We start from the raw sequence: 18,512 nt of genomic DNA, 5'->3' as shown, positions 1-18,512 counted from the left end.
TGCCACCTCGATGATCTGGAGCATTTTCACCCATGAAGATGAAATGAGGCCCTGTTGTTGTTCACGCTGGGGCACGGCGACTGGATTAATGATGCTATCGAGGTAGCATCATTGGGCTTGTTGCTACCACTCACAGAGTGCAGTTCCGTATTGACTAGACACTCCTGCCCACACTGTAACACCTGGTGACGATAATGGCCGATGCATATATAGTGCTCTCCCAGACGTCTCCAGCATTGTTGGCGGCCATCATTTCCGCTCAACATGAATGGACATTCACAACCCAGTGTCCCAATGGACCCTCACCTGCGCCTGGCAGTGTGATTGGGTACTCTTGCAGGTTGTCGAGCATGCAGACCGCGCTGATGTAAACAGTTTGCACTGATTTGACGTGACACTCACTGCCTTTAAATGTTCCTGGAATTGAGTGACAGTCATCATCCGGTTCTGCCAGTTCTGATAGTTATGTGCATAGTATAATTGTCACATATGTATAGAGCTATCGTGTGCAACTATGTGGTTACATACATAGTCTGATGCTGATTGCTGTATTTATATTGTATTGCTATTAGCCAATCACTTAAGTACATCATATTAATTGTGTGGTATTCGTATTGTATTTTGTAGTTTTCTGTAGTCATTTGTAATTTGTTAAGCATGTATATTGGGTCACATGCTGTGTTATGAAGTAGACAATGTCATTTCTTTTGTAAGCGGATGTAAATCACTGATGAAAGGAGTCGCTGTATAAAATCTACCAGAGGGCGCCAAATTGGGTAGGGCTACTGCAACATGGAATATGGATCCAATAAAAACTAAATATATAAAAAAAACATATATTACAATACATTTCTCCTTTAATTTTGGAATGTAGGGACAATAGACTTTTTTTTTTTACATAAAACTATACCTACATATTGAGCAAAAATGTAAAACAATTTGACTAATTACACTGTGGCAATGTGTGACATCCTCACTTTGTCCTGCTTCATCAAAGACAATGTTTGTCAAAAGCATGCACCAGCACTTTGAACCAGTTTTATCTGTATAAATGTATGTCATTAATTCGTTAATTCAATTACACATGCACCCATAGTCATTTCAACGGTGATGGCAAATGTGCATGTACATTATGTATTATACTCAATATTATTATTATTTTTTTAAATGCTGTGTTTTTATTAAAAGACTTTTATTCTCGTGCTTTTAATACATTGCTGCTTCTAATCACTCTAATTTGTCACTATTGTAAATGCATTTTTAATTACCTTCATTTTAAATCCCTCACCTGTTTTAGTTGCCCTTGAAGTGAATATTTATTCTTTAGTCTTTTATTTTTCTGATTTATTTGCCTTTGTGAAGCGACTTTAAATTGCCTTGTGTATGAATGGTGATGTACAGATAAAATTGTCAATAATTAAAAATAATTATCAATGAAGAGTCTATTTTACTTTTCCCATTATTAATTTCTTCTTATTTTTTCTTATTCTTTTTTTTTTTTTGGTCGGGGGTGTCTTCTTAACCTTTTTAAATCGGTGGCCAGTGCGTAAAAAAGAGGACCGAATGGGAATAGGAGTGTGGATGGGCTTGGTTCACAGACTTGGCACAGGGCTGAGGGAGGAGAGAAAGGAGGGGACAGGCCATGCACCGTATCTGACGTCAGGATCCCGCTGCTGAGATAAGCTGCGAGGCCTGATATTAACTACAATGCTCATCCCGTCGGTCCGGAGTTGACCGCAGTCAGTGCGCGCACAGCTTCGCCGCTGCGCCCGCCCGCGCGCACTTGTTCCGCACCGCCGCCGGAGCCGCGAGACACAAGGTCAGACAGCATGACCGGAGTCCATCAGACCTGAGGCTTCAAAACGAAGAGAGAGGAGGCGAATAGAAAAGAAAAGGAAAAAAAAGAAAGAAAAGAAGAAGAAGAACAAAAGAAAATGATCATGGCGAGTGAGGATCTGCTGGTGACGCTCCAGATCCTGCCCGGCTTCTTCTCCAACTGTCTGTTCCTCGCGCTGCACGACTCCGTGGTGCTGGTGAAGCGCGTCGTGTCGCTGCTCAGCTGCTCCCGGTCCGCCGGCTGCGGAGAGTGGCGCCGCATGCTGACCTCCGCCGGGCTGCGCTCCATCTGGAACAGCTTCCTCCTGGACGCCTACAAGCAGGTACCGCTCGCGCACTGATGCGCGTCTCGCGGAAAGACTTTGCGCTTACCAAAACTTTTCACAGTTTCTTTTAGTGTTGAGAGCAGAAGTTGGGATTATTAAGGCGCTCAGTTGGATTGAACACATTTCCTTGAAAGTGTTTTTGTCTCAAAAACTACTCAAAGTTTGTATTGTGTGTCGCAGCTCCCTTCTCAAAAAAATGGCACTTCATGAACAAATAAAACCTGAGTTTTCTGAATGGAAAGAATAAATCGATCAAAAAGCTTTACATTAAGGGTTAACACTAACATATGATTTAAAAAAAAAAAATAGAATATATAGTGGAAATTGTACTTACAGATGAGGAAAAACTACTCATAACCCCCCCCCCCCCAAAAAAAAAAAAAAAAAAAAAAAAAATACAAGTACCTCTTAGAATTTCATAATCTATGATATGATCAAATAATATGATCCAGTATTTACTTTGCTGGGTATGGATTTCTTAAAAAAAACAAATTCTGTTGGAGGTATTTGATTTCTTTCTAAAAATTGGCTGAAACATTTTTTAAATGATTTTTAGTGGTTAAAAGGACACTAGATATCACTTGGGTGTGTCATAGTGAAAATCAGCATATTTACATTGTTCTGTGATCAAAAGTCAGGCACACTTTAATTATTAAAAGTAACAAATATGTAATAATAAGTTGAACATGACAAGCAAATTACTTTCTCTAAGCACAAGTTTTCATGTTAACTCATCTTAGGATAACTGCTGGAGTTTACTGTTTTAAAAAAAAAAAAACGTTATTAATTCAGTTCATGCAATTCGAATTTTAATCATTATTGAGGGTCTTTAAGCTCAGCTCCACCTTCGATCAAATATTAATATCAATACATTTCGGAGTGTGCAGTGTGGGCGTGTCTGTCTGATATTGTGTGTTTTTGAGTGTGTAGTTGTGTGTTACTGCAAAGCTTGTGAGTATAGATCATCTAAGCGAGCATTCGTTTTCTGTTACATCTAATCCAGGCACGTTGTTTTTGGTCTTTTAACGTATGACACTACGGAGGGAACCTTCATGATGCAGTAGTAATCCCCACCTCCACCCGCCCCCTCTCTCTCTCTCTCTCTCTCTCTCTCTCTCTCTCTCTCTCTCTCTCTCTCTCTCTCTCTCTCTCTCTCTCTCTCTCTCTCTCTCGCTCTCTCTCTCTCTCAAAGCACCACGAGCTGCAGAAACAATCCAGTTTCCTGCGGCCGCTGGGTCATTCACATCTTTAAACTCTATTCTGGCTGCCGGTGAATCTGCTTGCTATTCGTTGTATGTTTCATATGTTTCCGACTGTTGATCTTGAGACTCTTTCGTGGGGTTTGTTGCGGTTGGGTGACTGATGCTGACGAGATTTCAGCAGAGAGAGAGAGAGAGAGAGAGGGAAAAAAAACATCTTCAGTAAAGGTTGAGAAGGCTCTAGTAACGATGTTCATGTTTCTGAAAGTAATTCATTTCTACATTCCTGGCAAACTCCTCAAAATTGTGATACGGTGTATTCGATCTCGTTTGATTCGAGAGTGACCAGCTTTTGAATTCTTTCACACATTAGCAATTGGCACCATTAAATGCCACATATAAATGTGAAAACAACCTGTAAAAACACAAAAAAAACCTCTCTAAAATCGTACATATTTCACTGCAGAATTTCTTTCAATGCGCTCAATTTCTGAGTTGACTTCTGTAAGGAATGTTCCCTTTCTGTGACATCCTATCAGAATACAACTTTCTATGTTACAAGGTCATATATAAAGTACATGAAATTCACTGTCACGTGCAGGAGGTTTATATGTGATGGGGTCTGGTGTCAGTCAGGTGCTCACATGGTAATTCACAAATGCAGCCCAACATAACTGCAGAAGGCAAAAATTCTGAAGTCTTTAGTGTCTGTGCAGGATGTGGAAGAGGAAGAGAGCAGTCCGGGGGTTAAATCGCACCTCCATAAAGGTGATAAGAGAATCGCTTTATAGATGATTAACTCATGTGGAGTGTGTTTTGTGTAAAAACATAGAGCGATCACTCACTCTGTTTAAGTAAATTGGAGGGAAGCTCATGATTTCGAGATCGCTTCTCGTGGCTGTTAATCAACTGAAGCAAGTTGGCTGTTTCCGCAGAACAGTTGAGTAAATCCATGACAGAGTTTCGTCAAACGAAAAATGTTTTAGCGGCCCAGTTACAGCCCAAACCTGAATCCCACAGAGTTGGTCTCTTTATGAGCTTGGAGAGCCGTTCACAGTAGATATCAGAGGAATCCAGCTGAGCCAAATCTTCTCTGTGAAGGAGAATGAACCTCCTAAACATCCCGACACAGCAGCTACTGAAAGGGCCTGCGTATGGTTCTCGTTGTCTATGGAAGTTGAACCAGTTATAAAATCCAGTGACTGTTTAATCTCTGTGTTCAATAAAGGCACGAAAAATAAGAATTGTTTGTGTGGGTTTAGGTTAAGCACATGTCTGTACTTGTGACTCAGAGCAGATCGCATTTTTGTCAACAGTTTATACAAGAAACATTACAAAGGAGCATGCCCATGGACGACTCTGAAAGCCAAACGCTCTAACCAAACTTAAACCAAGGAGGCAGCCAGTTTAGAGTGCAGACACGATCCAGTCCTGCCTTTTAGAGATTGTTACAAATCTGGTGGTCGGGGTTCGGAACTATCTGGAGCCAGAGTGGCTTTTTTGGCAAAGCCCCGGGTACACAGTGTTATAATCGCCCTGACATGCAGGAATAAAAGCACGGTTGACCTTCTTAAAAGTCCGTTTGGGATTAAGATTATTTATCTTTTGCAATATTGCGTGGTTGGAAGAAAACATCGGCAGCACTTATCTTCCATGATTTGGACAGCCGCGCAGAGCTCGACGTGAAAAATGACACCCAAGATGCAGAGAGGACTGTTTGAACATCCGCGGACAGATTACAAGATGTTCCATCTCAAGAATGTTTTTCCTCCAGCAGGTTCTCATAATGCTGAAACTACTTTCTTACCACCTCAGGGTTCACCCCGTGCACCGCTGAGAGAGAGAGAGAGAGAGAGAGAGAGAGCACCTCTGGTTGGTTTCTCAGCGCTGAGGTCTGGATCCCATTTCAAAACATTGAAACCAGTATTACTCAGCAGTGCCTTTTAACTGCCACAAAGCCTTTGATATTATTAGGAAAATTCTTTTTTTTTCTGGCGGAGAACTCGATAAGGCCAGCATGTTCTTGCTCGGATTTCTCTGGCAGGTATTGCTTCCTCCCAGATGCACAGCCAGAGCCAGCAACTTTGCTGCTTAAGCACCTATGTAAACGGCTGTTAGGATTAATCCAACTCCTTGCTTATAAAGGGAACATTTGGCGTCTGCCCTCTCTGAACTTATCTCCTGGAACTCATTAATGGCACCCTCACTCTGCTCTTTCTCCACTGGCTACAGTGAGACCCTTTTTTTGTTTTTTCTCCTCCTTCCTCCTCTCCTTCTCTCCGCCTGTCTCTATGCTATAGCCACGGTGCACTGACGTGGGATTCCACGACTCTACAATATGTGTGTAAACTGTGTGTGGTCCTGTGGAGCCGACAGTCACTTTAATGAACCGGTTAACCTCAAGCAGGCAAATGAATATGAATGCTCCTTTTCAAATTCCATCATTTTGATATCAGTTTGGACTTTTTTATGGCCATTTTTTTTAGTTGGTAGAACAACTTTAAGACTCAGTGGCCTTAATTATCCTGCACATGGGGGTGAGCTGCAGCTCGCACTTATGTGCACTGCTAAACAAGTGTTCGAATGCCGAGTTTATCTCACTTGATTAAAAGGGGGGAGAGGAAAAGTGCAACTGTGATCATGATGATGGGGAATGAAAGCATACAGAAAACCCACCTTATATAAACCTTTAAACGATAGCTGATTGCGGAAACGTAAAGCATTTGAGGCTTGAAATGTGGAAAACATCAGTCCAGTCATCTTGAAGGTCTCTGTATTATGCGGTTTGGATTTAAAATTAAACGCGACAAAGCGTTGCTTTATCTTGCGATACCATTCTCTACCACAAGGTGGTGTACTGAGTCAATGTTGCGAGTTCTCAATGCAACAAGACGGATGTCCATGTTTGTTCCTTCTGGAGCCAGGCTCACTTCTGCCACTCAGTGGACAAAGGAACAATTACAGCGATCTTATAAACCGTCAGATTGGGCTTTTCTGAGCAGGTGTTGATATCACATCGATCAGAATCTATCAGGCAATTCCACATCTAATGCATGAAAACATTGGCACGAAAAGGAAATTCCCAAACAACAGCATGAACTTCATTTGAAGAAATGCCCAATCAAACTGTCGTCTGTTAACTACACAGTCAGCTGCTGCTGAATGAGAGTTCAATTTCAAAGTACTTTTGGCTTATTCAAATCCCAATCTATACGGATTTCAAAACTGTTTTTGACTTGTCGGATGAGCCGTCGGGAAATTTAGACCATTTCGACTTTGAAAATGATCAGTGAAGCAGATTTTTCGTCGATGTCTGTGAAGCACCGGCTGAGATTTTGTTGAAAAGTGTGCTGGTCAGTGTGTAAAGTCTTTTGTAAAAAGCAGTGTGGTCTTTCGCCATGTCTGTAGAAGTGGGAAGAGAGCTTCTGCATGGGTATGGCTTTCTTTGGAGAGGGTAAAAAGACATTGGCTCAAATCTTTAAAAAAGTGAGGTATTTAACATCAGGATTTGACAATTACTTCAATAAACATGCTTCGATCCTGAAACACAATCACAGTGAAAAGTTTGTGAGGTTTGTTTGTCAAGGATTATTCCAAGGTCATACTGACCAACCCTTCCTGTGAGTGGAAGAGACGTACAGACCGCAACGCAACCTCCATAACACCAAAACAAAACTTGTACGCTGCAAGAGAAGGAAGTTTCTGATCTGGTGAAAATACCACCACAAAAATCCGACTTAAAAAAAAAAAAAAGTAGGATAGAGTGAAAACACAAGCGGAAATTCCTCGGTTGCACAACAAGGGGTCTGCAGCTAGAAGACAGCGGTTACGACATCTGTCACATCCTGGGCTCGGCCTGTGCTGCTTTTCACACTCACATCAAACTGCATCAGCATCTGCTTGGAAGTGGACCAAGACCGGCTTTTCAGAAGGTCTGACTTTGTTTATATTGCACGCAACAAGGGTTCAATGGCAGCATTCACATTCCCCCTCAAAGGAGTTGTCCCAACAGAGTCATCGCACAAGAGTTTTGTTTCACATGGACACGAGTGGGAGTAGCAGAGGCCGATGCGGGCCTATACGAGCCGCACCTCCTGCACGCCGACGAGCCTCCGATTTGAATCCAGAATAGAAAAATCTCCGGGTCAACTTAAAAAACTTCCATGTGGTTAGTGGGGGGAAAGATATCTGGGGTAATAAATACAAAGAAATTGCTTTTGTGAAAATGTAGAAAACAGATATCTGCAGAGACACGCTGTGTGATGAATGATATATTTATGGCAATGCCTTTTTACGGCTGTCAGTGTAAATGAGTGCAAAAACAGATGCATTTTTATTTTTCCAGATCAGATAGTTGATTTGTGGCCATTTAAACGAAGGAATTTGTAGGACTTTAAACAGGAAAAAGATCAGAGAAAAGACTGTCCAAGTCTTTAAAAATGATGTTTTCTGAGTCAAGATTATTAATATTATCGCTAATATATTATTGATGAAGTTACTTTGAAAGGAAAATCTGCTGGTGCTTCATTATTCATTATTCATCATTGTGTTCTGGATGTTCATTTACACGACAATGGTACTCGGAGTCACTGAAAAACACAACGTTTTGACAACGCTCTGAGTCTCCATGGAAATGCTGGAAAACACAAGTTTTCGGAAACGCCGCTACCGTGCACGCGCACCATGGCCGTAGTAAATAGTTCTTCTGTATATGCTCAAGTACATGGACAATAACAACAAGGTTTGCCTTCAGTTTTATACTTGAGAGTCACTTGCAATAACACAGAATATTATTCACAATTGTTAATGTTTACAGTATATTGTAGCATATTTGCATTTTCACTTCAATTGTTGTGTAGGCGGAGTCTAAACGGTTGCCTTTGGAGGTAAAGCACCTCAACACAAAGGTTGTACAGTTTTCACATTTGGCACATTGAGTAATCGTTAAGAAATAAGTTTGATATTTTCATGTATTTATTTTTACTTGATGAGTAGTACTTTCACACCCTTAAAACCTCCCTCTAGGCGACATTCTTTTATCCATGTGCTTAAACTTAGTAGTTTTGCGACATAAAAGAATTAAATGCCGACATGGAATTGGGCCCGGCTGGTTGGGAACCAGTGACTTACAACACATTAAAAGACTCACACTGGCTCTTTCTGCAGCTGCCAGAATGACTTTAACTAGGTGGCTGGTGAGAAAACACAGGTGGAAAACCACCACGGGTAAAAGCCTGGCCAACAAACAAGCATTGGCCCAGTATGATCCCAACTCTAATTTCCAAATATTTCGACTGTGTTTCCCCTAAAGAACTGGGGTTCCACCAAACTTCAACCCACAATGATGTTGCAGTGTTGCTCCCTTCCACTTAACCTTCACTTAACCCCAGTCAGGTTTTATAGAACCCAAGCGAAACATTCCTGATGGTACAGGAAACTCTTCAGATGTTATCAGATCAGAACACAGGTTAAAACTTGAGGACTTGTGGAGCTCATTCAAATTGAGCATGGGTATCATTAAACACAAGGGAGGAGCAGATTCTCACAAGAGTCTGACATTTATAAAGGTCGAAGTTACTGGGATGATCAATATTAAGAAATAATAAATATCTAACACATTAGCTGCACTGATGGGGAAGAGTATTCGGGACACTCATGAGAAAGAGAATACAGTTGAAATACAATGTTGAGAATAAAGTCGAACTTTTGAGATCACAATAGCCAGGGCGTGACTCCTCCTTCAAGATTTGATGAACTGGTGAAATTATACTTCAAAATCGGCTTCAATAGTAAAAGAGAATTTTATGAACAAGCGATCTCTGGTCCCCTTGAAAAGCCTCTTTGTTTACAAACGATCTTTCTATCGGGCGGCGTGACAGGATGAGGGTAGAGGACGTGATGTGGAGCGCAATGCATTCTGGGTAGTAAACAAACGAAGCTGACCGCGCAAATCAGAAGAAACAGACGCAGAAAGAAAAAGTTGGAAAAGTGAGGAAGAAGTGGAGAGGAAGACTCTCATTGATATCTGGCCTGAAGACTATATATCGTGGTTGTTTGTGGCTACTCATTAGCCATGCGCTAACTAGCCTAGCCACCACATTAGCCACCAACAGTTACAATCCCCACAGTTTTCCCACGGTCCTGAAATTCTTCTTTCCTTTTACAGGTGAAACTTGGCTGCGAGGCACCGAACTCCAAAGTGGTGAAGGTGCCCGACGGCCCCCGGTGGAGCAGCGTGCCCACCATACCCCGTGACGCCAGGGTCCCGAGCGGGGACGAGTGCCGCCTCCTGGATTTCGAGTCGTCGGATCGCCCCCTGGTGGTTAACTTTGGCTCGGCCACCTGACCTCCCTTCATCAGCCACCTGCCAGCCTTCCGGCAGTTAGTGGAGGACTTCAGCAACGTGGCCGATTTCCTACTGGTGTACATTGACGAGGCCCACCCGTCCGACGGCTGGGTGGCCCCGCCCATGGGCTCGTGCTCGTTCAGCTTCAGGAAGCACCAGAACCTGGAGGAGAGGCTGGGGGCGGCGCGCAAGCTCATCGAGCACTTTTCCCTGCCCCCGCAGTGTCAGCTCGTGGCCGACTGCATGGACAACAACGCCAACGTGGCCTACGGCGTGTCCAATGAACGTGTGTGCATAGTGCAACAACGAAAGATAGCCTACCTTGGGGGTAAGGGGCCATTTTTTTACAACCTGAAGGATGTGCGCCAGTGGCTTGAACAGAGCTACGGCAAACGGTAGGAGGAGTCACGAAGAGGACTCACTTTGGAAAACATCAGATGGCTATCAATAGACTGAAAGTTGTTTTTTTAACAAACGATTGTCCAGAACTTGCAGAGCTGCACAAAATGTTCGTATACCTTTTGCTTATCAAGTGTATTTTCCCATGTTCACTAATACACATTTATGTTTGTTTGTTTTTTCCCCCTCCGCTCACTCAGCTTCACTCATCCTCAGACTTTTGCATTCAACCGCAACGTCTCGATCTCAAATTGGCACGAATACGTGCACCCACAGCAACCCTTTCTTTCATATAAACAGGATGAAAAATGGTAAACAACTTCATTTCCTCGGGTGATGAATAACATTCACCCGCTCACGTACACGTTCACAAACAATCCTGACGCCTTCCATGCGAGACGCTCGTGTCCTTCGCCGGGGATTGAATATTGGATTTGATATGGACTTGTTGGGCCATGACCTCTTGAAATTCTTCTGTTTACTCTAGAAAAAAAACTAAAGAAGTATGTCAACATCATACTACCCTGCAGCCACCAATAGGGTGAAAATGACCTATTTTTTTTTCTTGTTGACATTGTACAGAAACTAATATTTGAATACTGCCTTGCTTCTACTTTCCCTCATACACAATCTGTCATCGGCAAAACGACAACTAATGATGAATGTATGTGTTCAAATGTCATTTTAGAAGATCCATATATCCAAATCCATTGTGCTCAGATTTGAGCGTGGGTCGTCGTGCTAATGGCTTTTCTTGTGACGACTGGGGTAAATTATATTTGATGAATGAATGTGTGATATGCAAAGAGGTTTGCGAGGAGGACTTTTGCACAGAAATCGGCTTCAGTCATACGTGAAAAGAGGCCTGGCGCAGCACAAATGTAGAGTTTCGACTGGACACGGACACGCTAGTGTAATTGTACCACTCGCATGTCAAAACCCCACAATCCTGGCCCGGGTCGCCACCGCCATCTGCATCATCGATCATCTCTGTCTCATGTAGGTAAAAGTTTCCGTGCAGGTGCGCAGCGGTCATAAATTTGGTCCATGGGTTCAGGCTGCACTATTCCTAGACATTGAAATTGTTCTTTTTAAGACATTCTGGTATAGCCTTTAACATGCTCGGGCTTATTATCCAGCTGGAAAGGAGATTTTTTTTTTTTTCTGAAGCAGGTATCAGGTTTTTCCGCTTCGGGGTATTCTCTGCCTTCCTTTTATCCTCCACTATTACGTGAATGCTGCACAGAAGCAGCCAGGGGCTCCATGGTGCACATTGTATTTTATGGTATGAAGATAAACTTTCTCATACTGTCAAAACCTTTTTATTTTTTCTGTCAGCAAACCGTTGCCATGATTTTTCTTTTAATGTAGAAAGAGAGCCCTACTCTTTGACTGGAGAAAGATTTACAGCTGTGACGTATTCTCCATTAAACACAATTTGAATCCTGAGAGGCGTAGAAAATCTTGATTGATGGGGTTTGGATATAGCTATATTTGTGGGTACCAGTGCAATAACAACCCTTAAGCAATTATTCAGCTTTTCTATTTTTTATTTTTTATTTTTTTTGCAGCAAGAATAACCGAAGGTGGTCAATGTGGATGTACTATTTATGTGTCTGAATTTTGCACGTGTGCTAATGCTAAATCTGCTTCTATAGTTTGATTCACGTCCCACTCGGCTATCTAGAGAGTTCAGTGGCTCACATAAAAGGCTCAGCCAGTCAATGGCAATATGCACTGAAATTGAAAATTAATTCTTATATCACTAATGCCCCATGACTCACATTTCAAACATGCACATACTTGCTTGTAAATGACTTGAACATTAGTGGTAGAGCATAGTGAAAGAATTTCCCTCCGGGATTAATAAAAGTATTTCCTGCTCTTTTTCTATTCCAGTAGGTTGTCTAATAAAAATGACCACAAACGTCTGTGACTGTATCGAGCATCAAGAGTTCAAAAGTAATTGCTTGAAATGCATTCAAGTCATTTTATAGAGATGAACAGGTTGAAACCACTTGGAATTTACCCGGAATGGGTTTCCTTCTTTTGCACGTACTATCTGCACTACTATAGATCTTCAGTCGATCAAATTAAGTCGTTACTAAATTGTTTAGTGAGGCACTTTTGAGAAGAAAGCTCTTTCATCATCTTGATAATGTTTTGCTTCAAGGAAGCGCTTTTGTGTCGCACGACAGGGAAGTTATTGGCAGGTAGTCAGTGAGGTCGATTGCTGAACCACTGGAGAAGAATCTGAAAACAAAACAAAAATCTGAGTGGTAACATGATGTGCCAGTGAAATGTTTTGCTATTCTAGAGATTCAATTTGTGGGAGTTCGTCCCCCTCGCAGAGTTTAAACCACATTCGGGCCTCTAGCAGGTCTTTACATATAATCTGCAACTACTCTCACACTCATTTTATCAATTGATTTGTCTCTATGTCTCTATCGTTTCTTCAAAAAACAATTCATCTAAAGGAGAAAAATGGATTCAGGCCTCCACTTGACCTCCCAGATTTCTCCTCCTGCTGATCATTCCAATCAGTTTTAACTCAACGTTTCAAGTGAAGATGCATTGGCTTCGCATTTTGGTTTCAGAAAAAGTTTCTCGTTTTTGAAAACGATGCAGTTGGCATGCCAGGCCACAAATTTGCACTGTTGTTTATTTTTGCGGAGAAACCACAGACACACACATGCGTGTGTGGACAGACGACGGAGTTGGATCGCTAATACGGCGACTCTCAACTATAAAAACTGTTCTCCTGGGAGATACACCACTCTGGAGGTTGTTGTTGTTATTATCCACTGAGCATGTGCAGCAGAGCCATTGGCTACGGCCGTGGTGCGCATGCGCAGTATCAGCGTTTCAGAAAAGTTGCATTCTCCCCCGTTTCCATGTGGTTGGAGCATTTTTTAAAAGTTCCACATTGGGAGCCGTTTTCATAAAGATGCATTTTCAGTAGTTCGAAGCACCGTTGCCCAAAATGCAACGGACTTTTAATTGAAACGTGTAAACGGCGCCTAAGAAAACTTACAAATGGTCAAATGAAGGCCATGAACCTGTGATGGGACGTTTTTTTCTATTTAAAATTAAAGAAGAATTTGTATGAAAACTTTTGCAAAGAAATTTGGAGATATCTTCAAATTCTTGAAGTTTGATCAGCAAGGTGTTCACCATCATCTCGAGCTGCCCGTTAATGTCACAACAGAAGTGGTGCCACACAGTGTTACCTTTTCCTGGAACCGTTTATAAGCTTTCAAAACTAAAGATCCTATAATGTCCTGTATATCTCCACACCTTTAAAACGTTTTGCCCTTTCACACAGATTCTCTTTGTAATGTGCATAGGAGAGTGAGCATACAGTGAACATATTCAACACTATTTCTACCTATAGATACAGCTGAGTTAGCAATTTGCCTCACAGCAGGCAGTGCCATTTTTCCAGGAAAGAGTATGAATGCATTATTTTTTTTTTTATTTATCTGAAAGGCCTTAAGTTAAACCTATAGTTCTATTTTTATTGGGAAAAAAATAAATAAATTGGCACGTCGACGAATAATAACCCCCATTATGCAGTCACAGGAGAAAGAACATTAGTGGTTTGGAGCATTAGCCTAACATTACACAAGACATATCTTCTTGAACATTCAAGGAATAATTCATTGTTCTTGCCTTAGAATCACAAATCTCAGGTTCCCATAAAGAGCCAGTTACCAAGTACAGTTTTCACTGGGTGATGGGGCACTGAGTGGACCTGTGACGACTTTTCTGTGTCAATATTGGGGGAGAAGTTATTTAAAGATAATTTGAAATCCATTCGAAGAATTCCAGAGTGGTTTTTTTTTCTCAGCGTGTTGAGGCGAGCTGTTGAAGGTCAGAGAGTTGGCGAGGGCGTGTGCGGTTGGGGTTTGGGTATGGAGCATGTCAAAAGAGTCGTTTTAAGACAGATGCGTTTGCTCTGGTCACGCTGGCGGCGGCGCGCCGATGAAAACCTTTGACGAAAGAGTCCCGCTCAGTCTCTGGTTGGATAGTTACCTGCACCCCGTCACCGTGACGCAGACATGCCGCATCTGTTCTCATCGTCGATCTGCTAAAATTACTGATGCCTGTTTTTAATGTTCAACTTGTTGTATGCTTTTATATTACTGTGTAGTGCAATGTTTATTTTTATATGTCAAAGAGAGATATAACATAAATGCAAAATAAATCTTAACGTTTACATAAGAAACTGTTTCATATCTGTTTTTGTTTGTCTGATGTAATTTAGGTTTTTATATATTATTGCGCATATGAAATACTCACTCGTGCAATATTCCTACGTTACGAACCACCCAGTATGAAAAACTTGTAAATAGTGCTCCTGGTTTCTTATTGACACATTTACAAACCCTGCCTGGACAATAAACAGACTGTTAAAGAAAGTCCCAAGTGAAGAAACACTGAGGCAATATAAAAGCCAGAAGAGATTGATCAAAGAGACCCCTTTTTTCTTATTTTTTTTAATACTGTAAGGACAATTCCTTACATCTCGTACCGAGAGCAGCGCACTCGTTATCTTTAAATAGACACAATTCTTTATGTCATTCTGCACGCATGCTGGCTTACACTGCCTTGCTGCCAAACATCTGTGCTCCAGTGGGTGTGCTGGTCTTAAAAGGATCAGGGTTTATTGGTTTCCCACTGCGATCGTAAGACAATGTCAGACCGATGCTGAAATCTCAACGTTATAAGGCCAGAACTGTGCATATGTACAGAAAGGAGGCTTATAGGTTGACTCTGTTTTCAACAGAGGTTTTTCCAAGAGGTCGTCAGGAGCAAAACGCATGTCTGTTGCTTGTCTGCAGTCTACAATATCTGTCCATCCGTCTTCTATACCGCTTATATCATGTCAGGTCGTGCTGGAGGGAATCCCGGGCGAACTATGGGCGAAGGCAGGGTGCAGCCTGGACAGGCCACCAGTCCATCACGGACAACCACACACACACACACACACACACACACACACACACACACACACACACACACACACACACACACACACACACACACACACACACACACACACACACACACACACACACACACACACACACACACACACACACACACACACACACACACACACCCACGTCTGCAAAACACGTTTAACCTTAGAAGAGGTCATATTATGCAAAAACCAACAGCAATAGTCGTCCCCCGAACCTGGAATGACGCCCCAGAAATGAAGAAAATCTGTCCTCTCTCTCTCTGACTTGTTTCAATTTTTTAAAAAGTGTGTTGCTCCAACCAGCCAATCAGAAATCAAACCCTATACAGCGTCATCTCGGGGTTTAGCCAATCCCAATCAAGGTAGCCCCTCCCACAATTAGGCAGCTCTGCTCTGGCGCATGGCACCACGAGAGGAAGTACTTCCTCCTCTTCCCAAGATGGGCAAGTGTGGGCGGAGCCAGTCCAGCTCACACAGACACAGCAGATTCTGAATGCAGCTCCGATGATCCAATATTCAAATGGAGGAAAAGCTGGATTTGGGGTAATAAACTCTGAATACAACATTTTTGGACCAACGAGACCTTGTGAAAGTGTTGGAAAGCTGGATGATAGGAGATCATTAGAACAAGGCTAACACAGCTTAGAGAATTTCATATATACAATAGTTTTGAAACACGTACAAAAACTGTATCTTATGTTGCATTCCTGAAATGTCAGTTACAATCTGGGATTGTGAACATTTCATGACATTATACCATTCTTTTTTTTTACCTAATTTTAACGGTTTCACTCCAGTTTTTCAGCATCTTTTTCTTTCCATTTTTAAAATTCTTTATTTTTTAGAAATCTTAGTCATTTCATTTTCAATTAAATCTATTTTTAAGCCGTTTTAGAATTTTTTCCCCCAACTCCTTATGGTTTTTGCATCATTTTCAAAAAGTGAAACTTTCAACACTGTTCAACAAAATCTGCTGAGAGCTACGCCTGTGCACCTACGATTATAAAAACAGCTGCGGATGGCAATACAGACCCAGATTGTCCCCCAATAAAATAGTAAAGTGTATTTTGGGATGCCAAAATGCATTTTAATTTAAACAGTTTGTGCGAAAAATTGATGGTGTCACCTCGGCTGAGTCAGCTCTTTTTTGTAAAGGTGAATGAGGGATTGGATTGTTCCTATAATGCCTTGCACTGTGAACGCACATCCAGCTTTACCATGAAACCTCGAGATTGTTCCGAATATTCTCCTTCTTCTGAGTCTGATTGTCAAAAGACAATTCTTTGTATGAGAAAAGTTTGATTTAGGATCGGCTTCGACCTCGCCACTTCCTTGGAATGATATTCCTTTGTGAATGGAACATATTGGATCGGAATAGACTTGTTTACATGGAGCCTTTTCACCCTGATCCGGCTTTCATTACACTTTCTTTTGTCCAGGTAAACACGGCCAATGTCGCCAATGAATTAAATACAAACTGCGTCACATTACATGGATCAGCCTGGATGTAACTGGTAACAGGGTCAATTTTTTCCATGAGAGTTTATATGTTTGCAAAAAAACCTTGATGTTTACAGATAGTCAGAATTATTGAATGGTTCCTGTGTAAAGGTAAACAACATTAGAGGTCCGCATTGGCTGCGTGTGACAGTCTTCAGGAGGCACTGTACTGAGAAGAGACGTTACTCTATAGAGACGCCGCTCAGGAGCTCGTTCAGTGTTAATTGTGAACGGAGTTCGTCATGAATTCAACATTGTCCAAGGCCACAGAACACCAGCGAGAAATATGACAGAGTTAGAAAGTAATGCTTTGTAATTATTTCTGCAATTATCTATGAAGGGAAATCTTTGTCCTTTATTTGTTTTTTTGTTTTGTTTCAGGTTATAATGAAAGCTGCCTGGAAAGGAATTTTAACTGTTGCTGCCAAAGTTTTGCAGGACATGTATAACTGTGATAAAATTAGAAGATTAGAGACATCTATTAGAAGATGGAAACCCACCAACTCGCAGATGATGAAGTCAAAGTAGTCAAAGTTTAGATTTTTTAAAAAGCTTCATGTCAGCAGAGTTTTTCTGATTTAAAAAAGAAAAACTCATTTGTGTGTAATTTTAATTAACCTCACAAGACTAAAACATGAACTTCAGGTCATGTCAAGTGAAAATGCATCCTTTTTGCAAGAAGGAATAAGGTCAAAACACTAGGAAGCCACTGGACGTCATGACACGAAGACGATCTGCCAAGAGGAATATGAGGGAAGTGAGGTTATATGAAGGGGAGACACAGGTGGAGCACATGAGGGAGGAGTCAGATAATCACACACTGAGGGAGGGCAGACAGCAACAGGGAGAACCTGAAACAAGTGCTATTAAAAAATAAAGCAGGAAGTGGTCAAACCTTTTCAAACTGTGTCTATTTCAATGGCAGAAATTCAGAACGCGATGTAGTTTTCATGTTGGGCCACTAGTGGGTGCTGTTGGTTGTTTTTGTAATGGAACCACACACACATGCATGCAAAGAACAATACACTATAAATCCTATCAGTGGTTGATACTCGGACATTTGTATCGACAGACAACAAAGTTGGATTGTTATTACTGTCAACTATTAAACTACCAAGTCCCAGGAGAATATGGACGGGGAGTCACTCTGGAGACAGTCTTTGCTCTTATTGTCCATCTACATGTACAGAAGAACTATTTACTGCGGCCGTGGTGGACATGCGCACTTGCAGCGTTTCAGAAAAGTTGCGTTTTCCCTCGTTTCCACGGAGACAGAGTCGAAGTTGGTGCATCTTACCATGTTTACTTGGAGATACAGCCAGAGCGTTGTCGAAAAGTTGCTCAAAAAAAAGTAGTGTAAACGGACAATCAAGACACGATGAGAATTTTCCACTTTTACTTGAAAACGTCAAGTAAACTTGGTCTTAATTTTTCTTAATGAGCTAAAGAATACACATCTTCTCAACAAACTGGATTGACAGATATTTGATCAAATCTACATACTGAAAAAAGGTTTAATTTGCACCGAATCGTACAATCGTGTGAAGTTTTTTTAAGGATTACACAATGCTGGTATCTTACAGTCCGGGATAGAAATCCCTGCTTAGCTGTCAGTACTGCTTTGTGTGACTTGTGCTGGATTTTTAAGTAAAAAAAAAAAAAAAAAAAAAAGAAAGAAACTCTCCCTCCCCAGTTTGAGTTCAGGAGAAAGACACAGCCTTTAGGATTCATGTAACATAGGAGGTTCTTAAAGACTTCTGTGGCTCTGTAGCTCCGGGGTGCACTTTTGTTCTTTTAGATTCACCCATCTGCCCAATGACAAATAGCACGGCTGAAGGAACACAGCATGCAGTGAGGAATGCTTTAAACGAAGGCATACATGCAGCACGGCTCACAAAACAACTTTCCCTCGCAGGTTG

At 41.6% G+C, this 18,512-nt stretch overlaps 1 protein-coding gene across 1 annotated transcript; it reads left to right on the top strand.

Moving 5' to 3' along the window:
- The first annotated feature begins 1,717 nt into the window (after positions 1–1,717).
- dio2 (iodothyronine deiodinase 2) lies at positions 1,718–11,554 on the top strand. Its single transcript, XM_080480432.1, has 2 exons — positions 1,718–2,159; positions 9,528–11,554. Exons 1-2 carry the CDS (start codon positions 1,935–1,937, stop codon positions 10,104–10,106), a joined length of 804 nt encoding a protein of 267 aa, XP_080336558.1. The 5' UTR covers positions 1,718–1,934; the 3' UTR covers positions 10,107–11,554.
- The last annotated feature ends 6,958 nt before the right edge of the window (positions 11,555–18,512 follow it).

Source organism: Lipophrys pholis, assembly GCF_963383615.2.
Source record: "Lipophrys pholis genome assembly, chromosome: 14".
Classification (NCBI taxonomy): Eukaryota; Metazoa; Chordata; class Actinopteri; order Blenniiformes; family Blenniidae; genus Lipophrys; species Lipophrys pholis.
This window is presented reverse-complemented; position numbering and strand designations above follow the sequence as displayed.